The sequence below is a fragment of the Vulpes lagopus genome, chromosome 3 (assembly GCF_018345385.1).
Source record: "Vulpes lagopus strain Blue_001 chromosome 3, ASM1834538v1, whole genome shotgun sequence".
Lineage (NCBI taxonomy): Eukaryota > Metazoa > Chordata > Mammalia > Carnivora > Canidae > Vulpes > Vulpes lagopus.
In genome coordinates this window covers 122446643-122467160 of record NC_054826.1, presented here as the reverse complement: position 1 = coordinate 122467160, position 20518 = coordinate 122446643, and the positions used below count along the sequence as shown (strand labels likewise).

Here is a 20518-nt window from a genome sequence, read left to right as displayed (position 1 = left end):
TTATTATTGATATATTCATATCTTCCATTTTACTGTTTGTTCTCTGTATGTCTCATATATTTTTGTTTCTCTTACTTTTTTTTTTTTTTTTTTGCAGTAAGTGGATATCTTCTAATGTGCTGATTTCATTTCTTTCATAATTGGTTTATTCATGGTTGCTCCAAGGCTTACCATTATCTTAACACCAGAATCTTCTTCAGATTTATTTTGTTTGTGATATATAAAATACAAACTTACAGCTTAGTAAACTATCATAAAGCAAACCATTCATGTAAGCACCCACAGATACCCTCTGTGAGACCGTTGAATAGACAGGACATGGTTTACTTCACCAGTTCAAGCTTCATCCTGAAAGATGGAGAATCTAGGGGATTGCAGCAACCCTGAATCAGCCTCTGCTTTCTCCAAGAACGCAGAGGCTGTGCACTTTTTCTGCAATTATGAAGAGAGCCGAGGCAATTACCTGGTTGACGTGGATGGGAACCGGATGTTGGACCTTTACTCCCAGATCTCCTCTGTCCCCATAGGTAAGAGCTGAGAAATCCATCCTCATATGTATCTCCTCTCTGTTAGCCGTGACTGCCCAGACTTTACATGTTCCTTCCAGCATGCACATCCCTGTGTGCCGCCAGACACTTCCCTCAAGGGCAGAGAAATGGAGCAAGTAATTGGTAGAGGGTCTAGTATAGGGACTTTACGTGGCTTCTCTTCTCTCATTTACTCTTCCTTGAAACCCCACAGGGTGAATATGTATTAATACCTCCATTTTGTAGACAGATAAGCAAAACTCAGAGAGGTGACGTGGCTTGCAGAGGAAGCATGGCTAGGACGTGAGCCCAGGTGTGTGGGGCCCTAGCCTTTAATGTCAACTGTCTTAGGTTAGGTCTTGTAGAAGAGCCTGAGGCATGGGTTCTGTACAAGTAGCTTATTAAGGGCACAGTCTCAGGAGACAGAAAGGAAGAAGGAAAGGCTAAGAAGGATGAGGTCTCAGCCAGAGACTAGCCATAGCCTGACACACAGGGAGCTCTGGAGCATGAACTGCACCCCAGAGTTGGTCCCTGACTGTATCAAAGAGGCTGGCCTTTTTGTACTCCAGTGCATTCCAGCTGCCAGCAGGAAGGACATGGCTCATCTCTCGGGCAAAGTGGCTTCCATTCACCAAGGGCAGTTTTCCAGAGAAAGAGGCGGATGGAGCTGTTACTGGTCCCCACACAGGCAGTTGGGAAGGGGGTGGCCTGCCCAGTCAAGGTGAGCAGTGGGGGGCACCAGCAACGTCTGTCCCACCAGGCTGACCTCTGGGCCATACAGAGCATGACTTGCTGCTGGAGGAGGGCAGGGCAGAAGATGGGATGGATAAGGCTGACTCAGACACACAGGTAGCTGCTGCGCTCAGTGGTGTGTGGGCTGAGCATCTCGTTGGGTGAAGCCTGTCCCTCGATGCATGATGCCAGTCTCCATTTATTTCCCATTAAGATGCAATTAGACAGTAAGGTGACTCATTCCTTTTGGGAAGCTCATCATTCAGATACACTATGGTCTCCAAAGGCATTTTGGGTTCTGTGATTTATACAACCTTCTCCGCATTCCGGATTGGTGTGGAAGGGCCAGTTCTGGAGTTCTCAGGGTCAAATCCTAGCTCTACCCTGTAACAGCCATGGGCTGCAGGCCATTCTCTTCCCTCTGTGTCCTCCCATCCCCAGCCCCTGTGGGCCTCCCTTAGTCTTCATCCCCATCCAGATGCCAAATACGGGGGGGGGATGCGGGAGATCAGGCCAGCAGAAGTTGAGAAAGCATGGGGAGTTCTGAAAGTTCTCCTCTGGTCATCTTCTCTCCCCTATCTTGAGTCTTTAAGATGATTTCTCCTAACGTAACTGCTGTGAACTTGCCACGTGCGTGGCACCCTACACACTATCCCATTAGACCCTACAACCGTCCTGTCACAGTAGGTCTTTTAACATCATCTCCAGCTTTCCTGTGGAGGCCAGGTCTCAAAAGGTCACAGCATTTGTCCAGCATGTCCAGGGAGCCCAAGGATTTGAACCAAAGGCCCTCTGCCTCCTAGAGTTTCTTCTGTGATAGCAGCCTCACAGTTGGCCGCCCTGCTGCACCCCACCCCGCCATGCGGGGTCCCACAGCATTAAAAGCCCAGGCATGGATTTCCCTGATCAGAGGGACCAGCTCTGCTCTCATCTCTCCCTCTGAAATCAATAAGACAAGCTGCATCTGTGGTTTAATAAGATTTTTCCTGGAACTGGCTTATCTACTGAGGCAGAAAAGTCATAAACACCCAGGCAGCATGATAAAGAACCAGAGCTGAAAGACCTCTGGCTAAAATACAGTTGGAAAAAACCCAGAGTGCTTGTTCCTTCCTTGAGTAATGAGCACCTTGCAGCCTTGGGCCTAGGATGCCCTTGAGAAGGGCAGGAGGGCAGGGAGGCTGCTCACAGCTCTACCTGCTGGGCCCCCCAGGTCACTGCCTCAGCACACACACCTGTCCACCCTCCTCCAAGCAGGCAGAGTGAAACCACAAGGCTCATCAAGTCATTCACTCTTTGATGCTGCAGAGGAGAAAGTTTCCCCAGGGTGGTGCCAGGACCTTATCACCCCTCTAAACTTGCTAGGCTCCTCTGGCGGAGTGGAGCAGGCCCCAGGCCCGGGGCCCTGGGCAGGCCTCTCACCAAAGGGATACGAGTCTCCCCTCCAAGTAGTTCATTTAAGGCTGCCTGGCTGGCTCAGTAGGTGGATCATGTGACTCTCAATCTTGGGGTTGTAGGTTCAAGCCCCGCATTGGGTGTAGAGGGTACTTAAAAGAAAAAACAAAATCTTAAAAAAAAAAAAAGTTTATTTAAACTGAAAATGAACTGGTTTAAAGAAAATAGGTACAAGGTATGCATGGTAAAAATTGTGATCCTGGAGACCAGGAGTTGCCCTCTCTGCCTCCTGCAGCTGGTCTCCCTTGTGACAGTTCTGGGCTCTTGCCCGTGTTACTGGATCTCCACCTCATTTGTTCGCTTAGCTACTGTGTACCGAGCACAATACTTGGCCACTGCCTCGGAGGGTCTTCCAATCTGGTCCCCTGACCTCTGTGCCCACCCCCCGACACACACAGGCCTGCTCTTCCCAGTGGAGTCATTGCCAGGATTGGGAATGATAAACAGAAGCTGAAAATACAGCCCTGGAACCCAGGACGCTTTGGCCCCAGTGCTGTGCAGTGTCCCTCCTCCTTTACGATAAATGCCTCCCCTGACCAAGCATCTGTTGTGTGCAGCGGGCTTTCTTTCTTTCTTTTTTTTTTTTTTAAGATTGTATCTATTTATTCATGAGACACACACACACACACACACACACACACACACACAGAGGCAGAGACATAGGCAGAGGGAGAAGCAGGCTCCATGCAGGGAGCCCGATGTGGGACTCGATCCCAGGATCACTCCCTGAGGCAAGGCAAACGCTCAACCGCTGAGCCACCCAGGAGTCCCATGCAGCAGGCTTTCTGTTCCTCATGGCCCCTGGTAGATGTTAGGTTGCTTTCAAACCTGGAGATACTAGAGCATCACGGTTAAGATGTGTGTGCACTGGTCACTGTACATGCGTGTAGGGCGAATGCACAGAAGGCCAGCTGCTGAGTCAAAGGATGTATCCTGAGCCTTGTCGTGCAATCCCAGGCTCAGTCTGCACAGTCGATGCAGTCGACTCTGGGAAGCAGTGAATGTACGAAGGATGGTACGCGCGGGTCACAGGTTACAGGCTGCACCATTCATTCGTTCGGTTCCTGAGCAAATGTGTGTTGTGATTCGACTCCAGCAGTGGCCTGGGAGAGGAAGGTGAGGGCCGCATCTACAGTTCATCACACTCGCCTCGGTCCTGAAGTGGGCCTCAGCCTTGCATTCACTGCCTTGTCTGTGTCTAGCCCCCTACGGCTCAGACCTGGGCGTCAGGATCAACTAGAGAATTTGGGAAGATCTCTGGCAGCAGCCTGAGTTGATCCTGAGTCCAGAGGTCTGGGTGGGCCCCAGGAATGGGTCTTGTCTGCAAGGGATAACAAGGCCCCTCATGAAGGGATTGGGAGGGGGTGACAAGCCGTAGGGGAGGGGCGCAAGGACCCTCTAACCAGAACTCTAACCGAGCCCTCTCTCCCCAGGCTACAGCCACCCTGCTCTCCTGAAACTGGTTCAACAGCCTCAAAACGCGGTGAGTCCTGGGTTATGCAGTGTTCATGGTGATCCAGAGGATCGCTGGGCAGCCCTTCATTCATTCCACAAATATTTATTGAGCACATACCATATACTAGAGACTTGGAATGCCTTGGTGAGCAAAACCACAGAGCCCCGCCCCACGGTCAGTTAACCACACACATGAGCAGGGATCTGCATCCAGAATGAGGCAGACAGTACTGTGTTGGTGCAAAACAATGATGGTGGCAGCAGAGGTTGACATCTATCGAGAGTGAAATGTGTGCCAAATGCTGTGTTCAACACTTTGCAGCTGTAATTGTTGATAAGTCCATGGGGCAGGGCCCCGTTGTCATCACCATCCTACAGATGAGGACATGGAGGCACAGAGAAGTCAAGGATTTGCCCAAGGTCACACAGCGAGAGGAGGTGCTGGGACTAAAACCCACAGGAGCAGGGCTTTCCAGGGATTGAGGGGGCCGGGGGTCAGGGAAGGGTTCCAGGGAAGTGACTGAAAAGGAGGAGCCTCCAGGGCCCCTGCAGGGAGAAGGGAGTGGGAGGGAGAGCAATGGTGAGGACAAGGAGAGAAAGAGGACATGTGGCCAGAGCTGGAGCCGCAGGGACTGGACAGGGTGCAGATGTAGGGACCACATAGGCCGGATGTCAGTCTCGGGGCATGGGGACGCTCGGAGAGGCGGCCAGCAGCGTCCCCTCTTCAGTTGTGAGAACCAAACCTGCCTGCAGACACTGCCGCGTCCCCCGGGGGCGGGGGGGTGGGCGGGGAGTGCAAGTAGAGGTGCCCCCAGATGCGCACCCCTGGGGGGCACACTGAGTATAACACGCTGAGCGGCGCTTCCCCCCAGGTGCACTGCTCGGTGACCCGTCCCGTATAACCCGGTGTCTCTCAGCTCTGCTTTCGTTATTACTTACATAAGGAGCCTTCCTAGACATTCTCTTCCTAGTTGTTTCCGCCGTGGCGTAACTTCAGTGCCTCCGTGTTTCCTGCTGCTGCGTGGCCTGAGTCTGGCGGCTCAGCTGAGCACTCTGCTTGGGGTCTCACAAAGCTGGAGGCTCTGGGGCAGAACCTGCTTCTGCGCTCACTCAGGCTGTTGGCACTCATTCTCGGGGTTTCCACGCCAGCAGTGCCGGGCCAGTCCTCTCTGCCCTCCTCCTGCTTCTGCTCTTAACAGAGGGCTACCGTGGTTGCACTCAGCCCACCCAGAAAATCCAGAGTAATCTTCCTATCTGATCTGATCAAGGACCTTTAATCCCATCTGCCCAAATCCCCTTTGCCATGTAAGGCAATCCCGTCAGGGATGGGAAGAGGGTGGGGCATTTTCCTGGAGGCCAACGTAGTGCCTACAAGTCCCCTGCCAGACACGGACCTCAGAGCCGCCTGTGCGCTCCCCGTCACGGGGCGGGGGGGGGGGGGTGCTTCACCCCCAGGGAGAAGGAATCAGTGGCACCTGCTCCCCACAACATGCCCCGCACCTGGCTGCCAACCCCTTAAGTCTGACAGCGTAGGTGCGTCTCTAACATGCTTTACCGCCTCGTACGCGGAGTCCTGCAGCCAGTGGTCGCACCCGGCCTATTTCCCTCTGAGTCTGTCTGTGTAATTCATCCCGGTGTGTAGCCGCAGACCAGCCGTGCCCGGGCCATTGGAGCATCCTCCGTGTGTGCATCCCTGCAGTGAACCGGCCCGTCCTACCGCTGGTGGGCCTTTGGGTGCTTCCCCATGCAGACACTGGTGAACGTTGGAGAGCCTGGGTTTTGGTGGCCACGTTCGTGCGTCGCCGCTGGGCTCTGCTGGCCTGGCGCTGGCCTGGCAGTGTGCGCTAGCAGGTGGCTCCGGCAGCTCCAGCGGCTCCCGCCAGCCCGTCCCCACTGCGCCCCCTCCCTGTCCTCGCCTGCACCAAGTGTCACTGCGGGGCCATCATCCTACTCAGAGTGACACAGCGAGTGGGGCTCCTGAAGAGAAATCTAAGCCAGGCGGACGGTGGGGGGCAGGCGCATTGGGGACCCGGCTCCCGGTTTTGAAGTCCCTCCCCTTTTAACCGTCAGACTTGAAGGTGACCAGAGAGAACCACATTTCCCCTGAGGGATGTCCCCGCCCTGCCTGGGAGGGGCTTGGGCCTGGCTCCCCCCCACCCCCTTGACACCCCACCCACCCCACCCACCCCCGCCCCCGAGTTCAGGGGCTGATGGAGCAGAAATGGGCGTCCCCTAGAGGTGCCTGGCGAGCCCATTTGGGAGGCTCCATGGGGATGTTTACATTCAAAGCCTGGCTTTGTTTCGAAACGTTGTGCAGATCCCAGATGCCTCAGCAGTTGGTGCTGAAAAAACTGTGTCAACAAACATGTCACACACATTTGCGGTGTCAGCTGCATCCGGAGGCAGAATCATCCCCGAAAACACGTGACTTCGGGGCCCAGGGATTCTGATTCCAGGGGATGCCCTGCCCCCACCCTTCTCTGCCAGGATTTGTGTCCCCTCACCTTCTTGCCTCTCACCCCTCACCCTGTCCAGCCGGCCCTGGCTTTGTGTGTGTCTCCAGCAGCCCCCCTCCACCAGCACCCCCACCCCGGAGGGCCCGTGCTCACCGCCCCCGAGCTGCGCCTTGCCTGGAATTCCTTCTCCTACCCACTGCCTCCAGGATGCACCCCATCTCCCCCACTTCAGGTGCAAAGCCCTTGGTGGTTTGGCTCCTGCTTCTTCAGCCTCATTTCTTGACATTTGTTCAGTCATCGATTATTGATTGAACACTTCCTGCGTGCTGGGCACTGTTCTGGGTGCTGGCGAGGTCAGGGCCTGTGCTGACAGTGTTCTCCTGCAGAAGTCTGGGTTCGGCCAAGTGAAAGGAGCCCCTGGGCACAGTCTCAGAGAAGTGGGAGCTGCCCTAAGCTCAGGGGGGTACACCTGGGGCACCAGGCTGGTGGACCATTGGCTGACATGGTGGGTCTTCCAGATTCTTGGCTAGAGATGCACTCGGCAGCGATTATGGAACTTTGCCCATCGAGGACAGGTTCCTGCCAGGTCATTGAAGTCCTACGAAGGGGCTAATCAACCCTTTTGTACCCCAACCACATCACCCTCAAACTCCAATGTAATTACTTCATGTGGCTGCAAAAAATGAAGCAGTGGCCCCTGGATCCAATTTCTGGGTTCCTGCCCCAGTTCCAGTTTCTTGTGTCACCAGGGCCACTCGTTACAGTGCCCATAGTTCCTGAATGATCAGTGCACAGTCATTGCGCTGAGTGATGAGTGCAGCCTGACACCTGGGACTGCTGACCTGGTCCAGTCAGATACCTGCCACCACCGTCACCTCCTGGCCTGTCTGCTATCCATCTAGACTGAGCTGCTGCCTCATCTTGCACTTTGACGTCTCACTGGCTCCGTACAGGCAGCAAGGGAGACGTCCCCCTTTTGGAAGATAAAGACTCTGAAGACCAGAGAGGTCACCCTATGCCCCAGGTTGCACAGCCTCTTAAACCAAAGCCCATTCTCTTCACACTGTACTTTAGGACTGCTGAGCCTGACAGCAAGGGTTCTAGAAACCTGTCCTCATTTGATTCTGCTACCCAATGTCCCAGATACCGTCTGTTCTTAATGTCATGCTTTGTTGAACAAGAACACCACCCCCACATCTTCCCTGGGCCCAGAAAGGCAGTCAGGCTACCAGCCAGCATGGCCCTCCCCTCCGTGAGCCGCTCCCCACACTGCCTGTGACAGCAGTTCGCCTTGACCCTGACCTCACGATGCGCTTGGTTTCCTTGGAGCCCCACTAACAGCTCGGAGCCAAAAGGAGATGCCCCTCCAGGCCCCTCCAGGCCAGCCAAGGTCTCTCTGGGTTGCACTGGGCTGACTCGTATCCTGCATTAACGTTCTCAGGCAGAGGCTGCCTGCCGTGCCTGGCAAAGGAGTGGCTCTGAAGTCAGCGAGCCTGCTCGGAGTCTTGATTCTGCCCCAACCTGCTGTTGACCTGGGGCAGGTTGCTTGACCTCTCTGGTCCTTGGTCTTCCCAGCTCTACAGTGAGGAGGGTTAACATCCCCAGCCACTTACCCTAGACTCACCCCGGTGGTCACAAAACAGAAAATAATAAGAGTATGAATCCGCCCCGATTTCTAGCCGTCCGAGCCCAATTCCAGAGCCACCAGGAGGGCGCATCTGGGGCCTCCCTGTCCAGCGAGCGCTACCTGGATTTGCCCTAAGATGACTGCACTGGTTACATCGGACAGAGAGAAACCTGAGCAGCCCCCAGGCTGGGTCATTACCTGTGCATTTAACGAGGTGATGCGACCGTAGACTAGCTTCAGGTGCACAGACAAGGTGGGGCCGGTGCCCACCTGCCTTTCACCCAGTTCGCCGGTGCCGACACCTCTCTCCCCAGATTAGCCCCTTCGTAGGACTTCAATGACCTGGCAGGAACCTGTCCTCGATGGGCAAAGTCCCATAATCGCTGCCGAGTGCATCTCTAGCCAAGAATCTCTCCCCACAGCACCTTGTCGAAACTAAGAAATTAGCACGTTGTGTAGTGCAGACCTCGTTCAGATTTCCCCACTTTCCCCAATAGTGTCCATTTCCTGCTCCCGGGATCCAGTCCAGGATGCATTCAGCACAATCCCTTTTTAAAACCCAGATCCACTCCTGGGAACCTCGCTGTTTACACATTGTGCAGAGCCTCCCTGGACCCTTCCCAACCCCAGCCTGGGGCACTCAGGATCTCCAGGGGAGGGGGGCCTCTGGCCTTATTCCATCTGAGCCCACAGACTCACCCCACGGGGTCTGCATCTTTCCAGAATTAAATGTTCTCCTTTATCCTCACTTTAAAGCACATCTCTGCAGCCCCACAAGCCTTGGGGCCCTTGGCCTGGCATGTGCCTCCAACTTGTCGTCATCTGGGCAGCTAGTGGCCACGCCTGTGTTTTGAAGCCATCAGGCAGGGAGGGGCTGGTTTTCTTCAAGAATGCAGCTACCTGAGTGTGGGACTGTCCCTTGGCCAGAGAATTCTGGCCAGCATTTTATAGTGGGGTGACTTCCCATTGAAATCTACATTTCCCTCTTCTTTTGAAATTTGGAGGTGCTGGCTCCCTCTGCCTGCAATCCTGCTTCAAAGTCACAGGGCAGAGCTGACCGACGCTAGGGCCAGGCAGGTTCACCTCCGAGGCCACCATGCCCCCTTGTTTTCGAATTATCAGAAGCGAGTGCCCATTTGGAATCAGGTTTGCACTGTCGACTCCCTTGCAGAGGGAAATACTCCTCTGGACCCACATCTATCAAAATTAGAATAAGACACCGACATATATACGGAGTCAGGTAATTTTTCTAACACTGGTTCTCTCATGCTCCTCCCATCCCACTTCTGAAGAGCTGCAGCCTGCATCTTGATCAGATGGCTCTCCTAAGCCCGGCTCGGTGTGGAAATTCCAGGGCCAACACTGCCTCTTAATGCCTTTCCCCCACCCTTTTTTTTTTTTTTTTTTGGATCAAAGTATAATTTACATGTAGTAAAACCCATCCTTTGTGCTCTGTAACTCTGTGGGTTTCACCAAACACACAGTCATGTAGTCGCTGCCCAAATCCAGGCACCTTCATGCACCCACATTCATAGCACCGTGCCAGACGCCAGGCCTGGACGCACCCCGAGTGTCCATCAATGGATAGCACAGTGTGGTCTCCCCATACGACGAGATATTATTCAGCCTCACCAAGGAATCCTGAGCCACCCTGCACCACAGATGAACTCCGAGGACATGATGCTCAGTGAAAGCAGCCAGTGTCCAAAGCCAGTGTATGAGTCCACTTAGACGAGGGACCTAGAGTCGTCGTCAGAGTCCTAGCGACAGAAACATCGGTGATGGTTGCGGGACTGGGGGGAGGAGGGATGGGGAGTCGGTGGTTAATGGGGACAGAGTCCTAGTTTTGTAAGATGAGAAAGTTCTGCAGATGGATGGATGGGTGCGTGACAACATACCTAACACCGCTGGACTGTACCCTTCGAAATGGTTACATGGGTACGTTTTATGTCACCTGTTGTTTTTTTAACCACAATTTTTAAAAATCCAGACACAGCACAGTTCAGCACCCAGACATTCCCCCAACCCAGGCCAGCCCCTGGCAACCGTGCACTGCTGTCTCTCTTGCTAGTCTTGCCTTTTCCAGAATGTCCTAAGAAGGGGACAGTGGGGCGTGTGCCTCTCTGACTCCAGGCTCTTTCAGCATCGTGACTGAGCTGCCCCTGTGTTCCCCCACGTGTGTCAGTAGATGGTTCCTTTTATTGTTGAGGGATATTCTGTGGTGTGCAGATACCCATTCCCTTATCCTTCCTCAATGCGGGGACGTGCGGGTCATTTCCAGTTTGGGGCAAATAAAAATAAAACCCACCATAAACATTCACAGGTGATCACGTCCTTGTGTGTTCATTTCACTTAGGTAAATGCCTAGGAGTGGAATTGGCGAGTGATGGGGCGTGTGTGTGCGCACACGTGCGTGTGCAAGGGCACATGTTCAACATTGTAAGAAACCGCCACGCCGCTTCCCAGTTTGTTCCCACCAGCTGTGAATGAGGGTGGTGGGTGCTCTGCACCGTCGCCAGCACGTGTTAGTGTCCACTCTTTGTTTTTGAGCCATTAGGATGGTGGATTTTTTAGATCATAATTACAGTGTATAAAATTAGAATTACAAAATTATGATCATAAAATTGTGACTTAATCATAATTCACAGGAAGTTGCAAAAATAGTACTTTTGCAACTTTTGCTTCCCCCGGTGGTAGCATCTTCCGGAACTACAGTGCGATACCGCAACCAGGAAATATCACAGTACTTCTTACACCTGGAGCGATCCTAGCGGATTTCTCTGACGGTGCAGGGAAGCCAGCCGCTGCCAGCACCTAGCGAACACCGTCTGCCCACCTGAACACACCCGCTGTGAATAGCTCGGTTGGTCTCTGGCCAGCAGGGAGCCAGGTCAGGGCTGAGAAGTCACTGTGGGTCTCCTGCCTTTTTGCAGAGCACGTTCATCAACAGACCTGCCCTGGGCATCCTTCCTCCAGAGAACTTCGTGGAGAAGCTGCGGGAGTCTTTGCTCTCTGTGAGTTCAGGGGTGGGGCGGGTGGGAGGACAACCTGCTGGAACCCGCAGGGAGGCCCTTCCGGTCTCTGGGAGGGGGTGCTCTCAGAGGGAGGAGAGGCTCCAGACCCACTCCTTTGAGGATGGGGGTGTTAGTCTTGCTCTTGTGCTGGTTCTTTCATGAAGGGCATTTTTAATTTTCCTCTTAAAGAGAAGAAGGGATTCCTTGTGCACAGGAAAAAGGAACCAGGGGGGATTGATATCTATTGCTTGATCGGAGCTTTGCGTGTTATTCAACCCTTCCCAACATTTCGGTTTTCGTGGTTGCAACAATTAAGGTCATTCTGAACCTCAACTTCCCACCCGTAAAATGTGGGTGTTTCAGGGGATGGCTGTGGTGCCAGGCAGGACAGTCTGGGCTGCTCTTCGTGGTTTTGTCCTCCTTGCCCTCCAGCCTCAGGGCCTTCCTGGGCTTTTCACCACCCCCCTGGAAGAGCCCAAGTCCGCTCTCCTAGTCCTGCTCTCGGGGACCTTCCTGGATCCCTCCCAGCTCCCCACAGCCTCCGGTGCCCAGTGTACACCTCTGCAGAGGTTCAGCGCCAGCAAGGGCCAGGTGGAAGTCAAAACAGAGCCAGCCCACAGCTGTCTCTCCCTGCAGGTGGCTCCCAAAGGGATGTCCCAGCTCATCACCATGTCCTGCGGCTCCTGCTCCAATGAAAATGCCTTTAAGACGATCTTCATGTGGTACCGGGTGAGATTTGGGGCATGAGCATGTGCGCGCGCACACACACACATACACACGGGCTCCCCACCCCCAGCCGCACACTCGCCCCTTGTCCAGCTGTGCATCCTACCTGGCCGGAGTACGGAACAGCAGTGACCATGGTTAAAACCCAGAGAGGGCCACTGCCTGGATGGGGCTTCCCAAACATCCCACGGTGGGTGGCGCAAGGAGCTGAGTTACCCAGTGTAATTACACTGGTTTCCTTGGCATAACACACCTCAGCAGCTCTTAGTTGTTCCGATGGAAGAATAATGCACCTGTGTGTTCCTCTACTTACTCTGCTGTGAGCACAATGAACCCTCTCGTGCTTTGGTGCATAGGTGCACCAGGCAGTGTATAGGATCAGCCCCGAGAAAGCACTCGCTAGGAATCCAAACTGAACGTGGGTTTGCATACAAAGTGGAAGCCCCTCCTCCCCCCGGAGAGTCTGAGATTTCGTCTGTTGTGTTTTGTCAGAACAAGGAAAGGGGTCAAACGGGTTTCTCCAAAGAGGAGCTGGAGACGTGCATGATCAACCAGGTAAGCACGGCGGGCCCTTCCGCCCAGGCCATGGGACAGCTGCCACAGCCCCTCCAGCTGGTGCTGGCTGATGGACCCCGGGCTCTCGGGGAGCTCAGGCTGGGCAGCTTCCACAACAGAGATGTATTTTCTCCCAGTTCAGGAGGCTGGAGTCCTAGGGCCAGCTCAGTTCAGTTCCCTGGGACAGGCTCTCTGCATGGCTCATAGATGGTGCCTTCTCACCGTGTCCTCATGTACCCAAGTGCCTCATGTGCAGGCGCCCTGATGCCACCACCAGAACCACCCCCATCCCTAACCACCTCCCAAAGGCCCCTCCTCCAGACACCATCACAGTGAGGGTGAAGGCTTCCACACAGATATCTGGGAGGCGCACAGACATTGTGTCCCTACCGAGGGATCCCCAAGCATTCCCACTCCCTGGTTCATCCCCCTGGCATCAGGGCTGAGTGGGGCCCTTCCTGGCCAGCACTCATCAGTTTCCCAGGACAGCTGCCTGAATTTGACTGAGGAGCCTTTAATATATTTTCTAGAATCATCCAAAATGTCAGCACAGAGGCACGTACAGGGGCATTCTCCCCATTGGCGCTTATAGTCGTGATAACTAGGAAAGATTGGGAACCACTTGTATATCCAGTTACGGGGGATGGGGGACAGAGTGTAGGGGTTCCAAATGGAACCCCAGCAGTCCAAAGAGGCGCCAAAGAAGCCGGTGTAGGAGGCGGGGGCTGGCGGTGGGGGTACAGGGAGAACCGGGTGGGTGGGTGCCAACCTCCCCGGCCAGCTTCAACCAGACCAGGCCTGTCCTCCCTCATTCAGTGATTTAGACAGAAGTGTCTGCTGAAAAAAAAAAAAAATCAAGAGCCACTATACTCAGTGACCCCCTGCACATACCCACAGCAAAAATAGTCACAAAGGGTTTCTCTTGGCCTGGAGACACACGTGCTGTAATTCAGTGAAAACAGTGGAGGTAAATCGCACAGACACTGTGCTGTCAACCATGTAAATAAATACACGAGAGATTACTGGAAGAAATCCTGCTAATACTTTTACAGTGAGCTGCTCTGGGTGGTAAGGTTGTTTTTGGTTTCTTTGCATGCTTCCTTATTTTTTTTTTTTTTCCTAATCTACCCCTTTCTCTGTGTTCATACAAACCTGCACAAACTTAAGCGTTTTCTTTTTCCTTCTGGCCATCTTTGAAAGCAGTGGATTGTGCCGACCCTCAGTCTCATCCGACACCCACAGGCATCTTGTTCCATCAATGTTTTTAGATCCCGTTGCTCACATTTAGTGGCTGCATCCGGGCAAACAAGGAAAATGACAGGAGTGTATTCCAGAGTTTGTGTGGAGGCAGGGGGGTGCTTTCCTGGAAGTCTCAGGGACCCGGAGATGAGCCAGCCTGAGAAAACACTGTGTGCGCCTCCCAGCAGTAACCCTGGGTCCCAGGGTTACTTCTGCAGCCCAGAGTCGGCCTGAAGCCACTGGAAACAGGTCTGGCCAGGTTAGGGGGTTGGGAAACAAGGCTGCTGTGCCATCGGCAGGGAGTTCCTGCGTCCCTCCCAAGCCCAGGGCAGCCGCTGTAGGAGGAGGCCACAGCCCTGCAGACCCCTTCCAAGGGCCCAGAGCACTTCTGGTGAGATGCCTGGTCCAGCCCCGTGTCCCAGGAGGCACCCAGCCCCCCTGGAGCAGTGGAAGCCAGAGTAGTCCACTGGCACGAGGAGTTCAAAACTCCAAAGCCCCCGCAGCCCAGCAGGGGACATCGGGGCATAAGGCAGCATTGGGCCCGGGGCAGCTTGCTCACCCAGCCTTTGTGCTCGGCCACCTGCTCTCGCCACGGGAGGAGCCCAGATGATGCAGAGCGTGTGAGAAGCCAGAAGTTTAGATACTTATATGAAATCTCTCGATTAAAGAATTTTTTACTTGACTTCATGGGCAAAACAAAACGCCTGTGGGCTGGATGCCAGACCTGCGGGCTCAGTCTGTAACCTGGTCCTGAGAAGGGAGCGCAGTTCTTCCGATGCACGTGTGTTCCGCTAGGTGTGCAGGGCCAACAGTACAGCCCCCATCCCTACCGCAGTGACTGACAACCACCGTTTTTTGGTCCTAGGCCCCCGGCTGCCCCGAGTACAGCATCCTCTCCTTCATGGGCGCGTTCCACGGGAGGACCATGGGTAAGGAGGACCCGGCGTGATCCCCCGGTGGCAGTTAGGGTACGAGTGACAGCAGCAACCGTAGTGACGCTTGCTGTAGCTCCCACCCTGACAGTTTTCACGTAGTATCTCACTGACTCCACGCCTTTCTCTGCAGAGGGGGGGGGTTGGGGATTGTCATTCCCGCTTCACAGACGTGGAAACCAAGACTCCGCAAAGAAGGAACATCCCAAGGCCATCCAGTGGCAGAGCCAGGACTTAAACCCTGGCTCTGTGCCTCCAAAGCCTGGGCTTCATCTGTGATGATTCAGAAAGTAGAGCACGTGCATATGCACATACACGCATGCACACACGCACACATGCACACGCACACACGGGCCCACGGGTTCTGCTTTAGCTTAGGGGTGTCACCAGAACTGCAGGCAGCAGGCCTCCCTGGGTGTTGGAAGACGTGGCCTGCACTGCCCGTCATCTCCTTTTCAAAGACTGTTCCTCCTACGTCCCCAAGCCAACCACGTTCTGTTTTGCTGGCCTAGGATGTTTAGCGACCACACACTCCAAAGCTATTCATAAGATCGACATCCCTTCCTTCGACTGGCCCATCGCTCCGTTCCCACGGCTGAAATACCCTCTGGAAGAGTTTGTGAAAGAGAACCAGCAAGAAGAAGCCCGCTGCCTGGAAGAGGTAACCTGGGACCGTGCACATTCTCCCGCCCTGTCTCCTTACCCCCCGGGAGGAGGAGCACAGAGTTCACCCGGGACCCTCGTGGCAGTCTCTGGGGGGGACGCAGAGACAAATGCCTTGTGTCCCAAACGTTCCACATCAGGAAAAGTAATGAGACACCTTGATTTTGCCTCCTGGCATCCATCTCCCTGTTTCGGGTACTGATACCTTATCATTTAAGCTTCTTTGGGGGCAGGCTTCGCTGACTCCAGAAAAAGACAGACTTTATGAGGCTGTGGCGCAGCCCATAGGAAAAGTGGATGCCTAGGACCCTGGAGCCCACCGCTTTCCAGCCTTCTCCCAAGTGCTGGGGCTGCTTTGGGGTTGCAGCAGGGGCAGGCCAGGGACTGGGGACGGGCAGCGCCGCAACCAGCAGCCATCCTTTAATCTGTTCCACATACTGGGGTTCCATGTTAGGCACTGGACAGAGTCTTCACTGGGGAAAAGAAGCTGGAAACTCTTCAGGTTTGGAATTTGAGCTCAAAAGAGGCTGATTTGAGGCTGGTCAGCCTCTTAGACTTGTCATCCTTTTCAGTTAATAATTAACACATCCTGGGTGGGAAGCAAGGTGCTGGGTGCTGGGTACTTGTGGCAAATAAAAGAGACAAGACAATGGAGGCCACTGTAGCCCTGTCCAATAGAAATATTTAGCTACACGTCATTGCAGTTTTTCTAGAAATCACAGTTTTTTTAACAAATACGTATCCGAGAATCTGCACAGAAGGGACTCTCTTATCAGTAATGGTCTCACACTAATGACCCTGTAGCAACAGCGGTGGCAGCAGTCACCCCTTCTTTACACCCGACCCTGTGCTGAGTGGTCTCATTCAGTCCCCCCACCCCCGGGCCAGCACCCTGAGTTTCTCCCCCAGGTGCTAGCACCAGGCCCAAGTCGGGCACATTCCCACCCACACGAGCGGCTCTGAATGGATGTGACGAACACACGTTTAGCATCGCTTCAGGGGTAGGGGGTGGAACCCACCTGCCCACCCGCAGATGCTGCTCTGGGGTTCCCGCCAACTGTTGTTACTTGTCCCCTGGGAACACAGGTGGAGGATCTGATCGTGAAATATCGGAAAAAGAAGAAGACAGTGGCCGGGATCATCGTGGAGCCCATCCAGTCTGAGGGCGGAGACAACCACGCGTCCGACGACTTCTTCCGGAAGCTGAGAGACATCTCCAGGAAGGTCAGTGCACAGGGCACAGGGCCTGTTGGGGCCATGGGCCCTCTTCAGTGGGTTTTTTCAGAGCAAAGGGTTAGCCCTGGGATCCTTGCCCATGTCCAGAAGGTCAGAGGCTTCCTGGTGGCCTCACGGCATTGGAGGCAGGAACAAGGGAGGGAGTTTCTCCGTAAAACCTCACTGCAGACTCAGCCTCCACCTGCCAGCTAGTCAGGGACGTTCCCCATCAAGGGAAGGCCTCGGTCTCCTCCTTGTCTCTCTCTAGACCCATCTCCTCTTGCAGCCCAGTGTGGTCCACACTCAACAGACACCAAATGAGCAGACTCTAGGTTAATACCACGTGTTTACATGTGCAACTGGCACATCTAACCAGTAAGATGAGTTGCTCTAAACACAGATTCTCAGCAAGTAGTAGTCGGGGTGGTGAGCAGAACTGGCCACAGGCCAGCTGGAGCCTGGGAGGCAGGCGTCGGCCACTCTGCTGGAGGAAGAAGACCCTGCGGGGCCTGAAGCCCAATGCAGCGCTGCCACGCTTCCATTCAGGACGTCCTAAAGTGACGGTCCTATCCCAGCTCAGCAGTCTGAGGACAGGTTCAGACCCCACTGCGGCAGAGCTGCTCTGCAGGCCCAGGAGCGGGGGCTTGGTCCACAGGCCAGAAGGCAGTGTGCCTCTGGGTGGACGCGGGGTCCCAGGCTGGTCCAGGGCTGGTCCTTGGTGGTGGGTGCTGATGTGCCCCTTGTCTCCCATCCTGACCAGCACGGCTGTGCCTTCTTGGTGGATGAGGTCCAGACAGGAGGCGGCTGCACCGGCAAGTTCTGGGCCCATGAGCACTGGGGCTTGGCTGACCCAGCGGATGTGATGACCTTCAGCAAGAAGATGATGACCGGGGGCTTCTTCCACAAGGAGGAGTTCAGGCCCAATGCCGTGAGTAGCCGCCTGCCCTCCCTTGGCTCACCACCCCTGGCTCTTCCTCCAGACCAGGAGCAGAGGGGACCCCGGCCGGGTCACACCACTCCTGACCCATGTAATTAGCCGGTGGTTATGCTCACCCAGCTCTGTGCAGGGCGATTTCCTTGCAGCCACCGTCAGTCCCCTGCTCCCCACGTGCCCATACCATAGTGTTGGTAGCTGCTGCCGTGAACTGAGCACGTGCTCTGTGGCCGGCCCAGTACTTTTAATTCTCCCAGCAATCTAAGCAAGTAGGTGTTATTTTTCTCTCCTACTTTACTAATGAGGAATCAGGTGCAGAGAGCTTAAGTAAGTTGTCCAAGGTCACATAGCCTATGAAGTGACAAAGCCAGGATTCAAACATGGAGCCCACGCTCTAAACCACTGCACTGTACTGCCAGGTATCCACGGGGATGCTCATACGTACAGGCACACAGTTATCAGGGGCTCAGGACCCTTTCCTCCACCATTCCTGCCTGTGCCTTCCACACTCAAGGTTGCCTCATGATCCAAAATCACTGCTGGAGCTCCAGCCATCACATACCAATTCCAAGCAGAAGGAAAAAAAAAAAGGAGGGAAGGACAAAGTGGCCCCCGTCTTGTCTTTAGAAAGCAGCCTTCCCAGAAATCCCACAATATTTCTGTTTCTAACACTTTGACTGAGATCTGGTCACGCGGCCACTCCTGTCTGCAGGGGAGGCTGGGAAGTGTGTTTTCGGTGTCTCCCCTGACACCTGCATACTTCATGGAGGAATAAAGTGGCCATCGAGCCTCTCCTGACTCCACCACCATATTTTCTGGGACAAATCCCGTACCTTCTCAGACTTGGCTCCTTTGTATAAAGTGAGGTCACCGTAGTTACGGGCTGACTGTCGTGGCTTCCCCAGGACCGAGGGACTGTCCGGGGCATGGGCCAGCTTGGCCTCCCCAGCAGCAGCCCCTAGCTGTAGGAAAGTACCCAGGGAGATGCCGTGTGTTGCCCTCCCTGAGCTTGGTCGATGCTCGCCGGGCTCGTTTCTCTCCTAAAGGAGGGACGGGTGTGTCTGAGGGAAGCGGGGGGCCCTCCAGGATCTGCCTGTGTGTGAGCCCCTCTGACGCCCCGTTCCAGCCCTACCGGATCTTTAACACCTGGCTCGGGGACCCGTCCAAGAACCTGCTGCTGGCCGAGGTCATCAACATCATCAAGCGGGAGGACCTGCTGAATAACGCAGCCCATGCCGGGAAGGCCCTGCTAACGGGGCTGCTGGACCTGCAGGTACCCCCGACCCCGGCCGCGGCTCCCCCCACCCCCGCCACCATCTCCCATTCCTAGGGGCTCCATCCCTCCCCCACTCCCAGTTCCTGGTTCCCTTTGATGCCAAGTGTAAGCATCCATCGCCCCACTCACATTCCCCGCAGCGTGTCGCCTCGTCCCTCCTCTTACACGCCACCCCGCAGCAGCGCCGTCAACAGGAGACATGGGAAGCCCCAGAAGCCATTTTAAACGTTCTAGTAACCAAACAGTAAAAGGGAAGGAGGCAAAGTTAGTAATGACAGTTTCCTGACCCATTACACCCTGACTTGAGCCTACCGTCAGCACAGAAAATACCGAAGGGGGCATTTTGCGTTGCCTTCCGTGTACCAAGACTTCGCCATCCAGCCCATCCTTCACCCTGACACCCTGGCACAGCTCCCCTTGGACTTGTCGCGTTTCAGGCCACGTGTGGCCACCGCGCGGGACAGCACAGCTCCCGGTTACGCACGCTTGTCTTTGTTACTTCATGCTCCCTGCCTGCCACCTGCCACTTGCCCCCACCCAACACACGTATGCACAGGCATGTGCACACACACACATGTGACTCTCCCAGACGGGGCGGGGGCCGTTGGGGGCCCAGTCCAGCCCAGGAGCTGGAGGAGAGATGACTCTCCAGCGCACTGGTCAGAGAGCCCTTCTGCTGGGATCTGAGCGGAACCACCAAGGGGTGATGGCCGTGGTGGTGGTGGTGGTGAGGCGGGGGTCAGTTGGTGCTGGTAACAGCTTCCATTTATTGAGTGCCCGCTGCATGCCCAGACTGGAACAGGGGCTCTCGTACGCCGGTGGAGTTAAGTCCAGTACCAATACAGTGAGTGGAGCCACCATTACTATCCCAATTTTACAGAAGAGGAAACTGAGGCATGGAGGGCTAGTAGCTTGTCCAGAGTGACGCAGCTTCCCTGTGGCACCCATGGGCTTGGAAGCTGATTCTGGTGGACTTCAAAGGCCGAGTTCTGCAGGCGCCTGGGTGGCTCAGGTGGTTAAGCATCTGACCCTTGATCTCAGCTCAGGTTGTTTTTTTTTTTTTTTAAAGATTTTATTTATTTATTCCTGAGAATACACAGAGAGGAGAAAGAGAGAGAGAGGCAGAGGGAGAAGCAGGCTCCATGCAGGGAGCCCGACGTGGGACTTGATCCCGGGTCTCCAGCACCACCCCCTGAGCCGTAGGCAGCGTAAACCACTGAGCCACCGGGGCTGCCCTCAGCTCAGGTCTTGATCTCAGGGTCGTGAGCTGGACACGCTGGGCACCGAGCCTACTTTAAAAAAAAGTCATGTCTCTGCCGGTGTTTACCTCTCTGATGTGATCAAGGACCTAATGATAATTGTTATTTCCGTTAAAAGCCAGCCCACCCCCATTAAATTTAAATTCCAGTAGTCTGAGGCCCAGGGGGCAGGCACAGGACTTGGCTCCAGACACGGGGCAGTGGCAGGAGCTCCAGACACCCTCCCCCCACAACATCCCAAGGTAGGGATACCAGATTTAACAAATCATAATACAACACCACCAGTTAAATTTGGAAAATAGCAACTAATTTCTTTCTGGCGTGAGTATATCTCATGTACCATTTGGGACATACTTATACTAAGTTGTTGATCTGAAATTCAGATTTAACTAGGTCATCCCGCATTTTTTTTTTCAGGCACCCCTAGCTCAGAACAATTTGAACTTAGGAAAACAT

General features: G+C 54.5%; 1 protein-coding gene across 1 annotated transcript in view; it reads left to right on the top strand.

Annotated features, from left to right (window-relative positions):
* The window catches only part of ABAT (4-aminobutyrate aminotransferase), an 85911-nt gene that overhangs the window by 58527 nt on the left and 6866 nt on the right, over positions 1-20518 (top strand). Inside the window, exons 5-14 of the mRNA XM_041748911.1 lie at positions 410-527; positions 4145-4194; positions 11183-11263; positions 11900-11992; positions 12482-12544; positions 14649-14712; positions 15228-15376; positions 16465-16602; positions 17354-17521; positions 18654-18800. Coding sequence (XP_041604845.1) covers positions 410-527; positions 4145-4194; positions 11183-11263; positions 11900-11992; positions 12482-12544; positions 14649-14712; positions 15228-15376; positions 16465-16602; positions 17354-17521; positions 18654-18800 — 1071 coding nt within the window. The remainder of the gene's footprint in view (positions 1-409; positions 528-4144; positions 4195-11182; positions 11264-11899; positions 11993-12481; positions 12545-14648; positions 14713-15227; positions 15377-16464; positions 16603-17353; positions 17522-18653; positions 18801-20518) is intronic.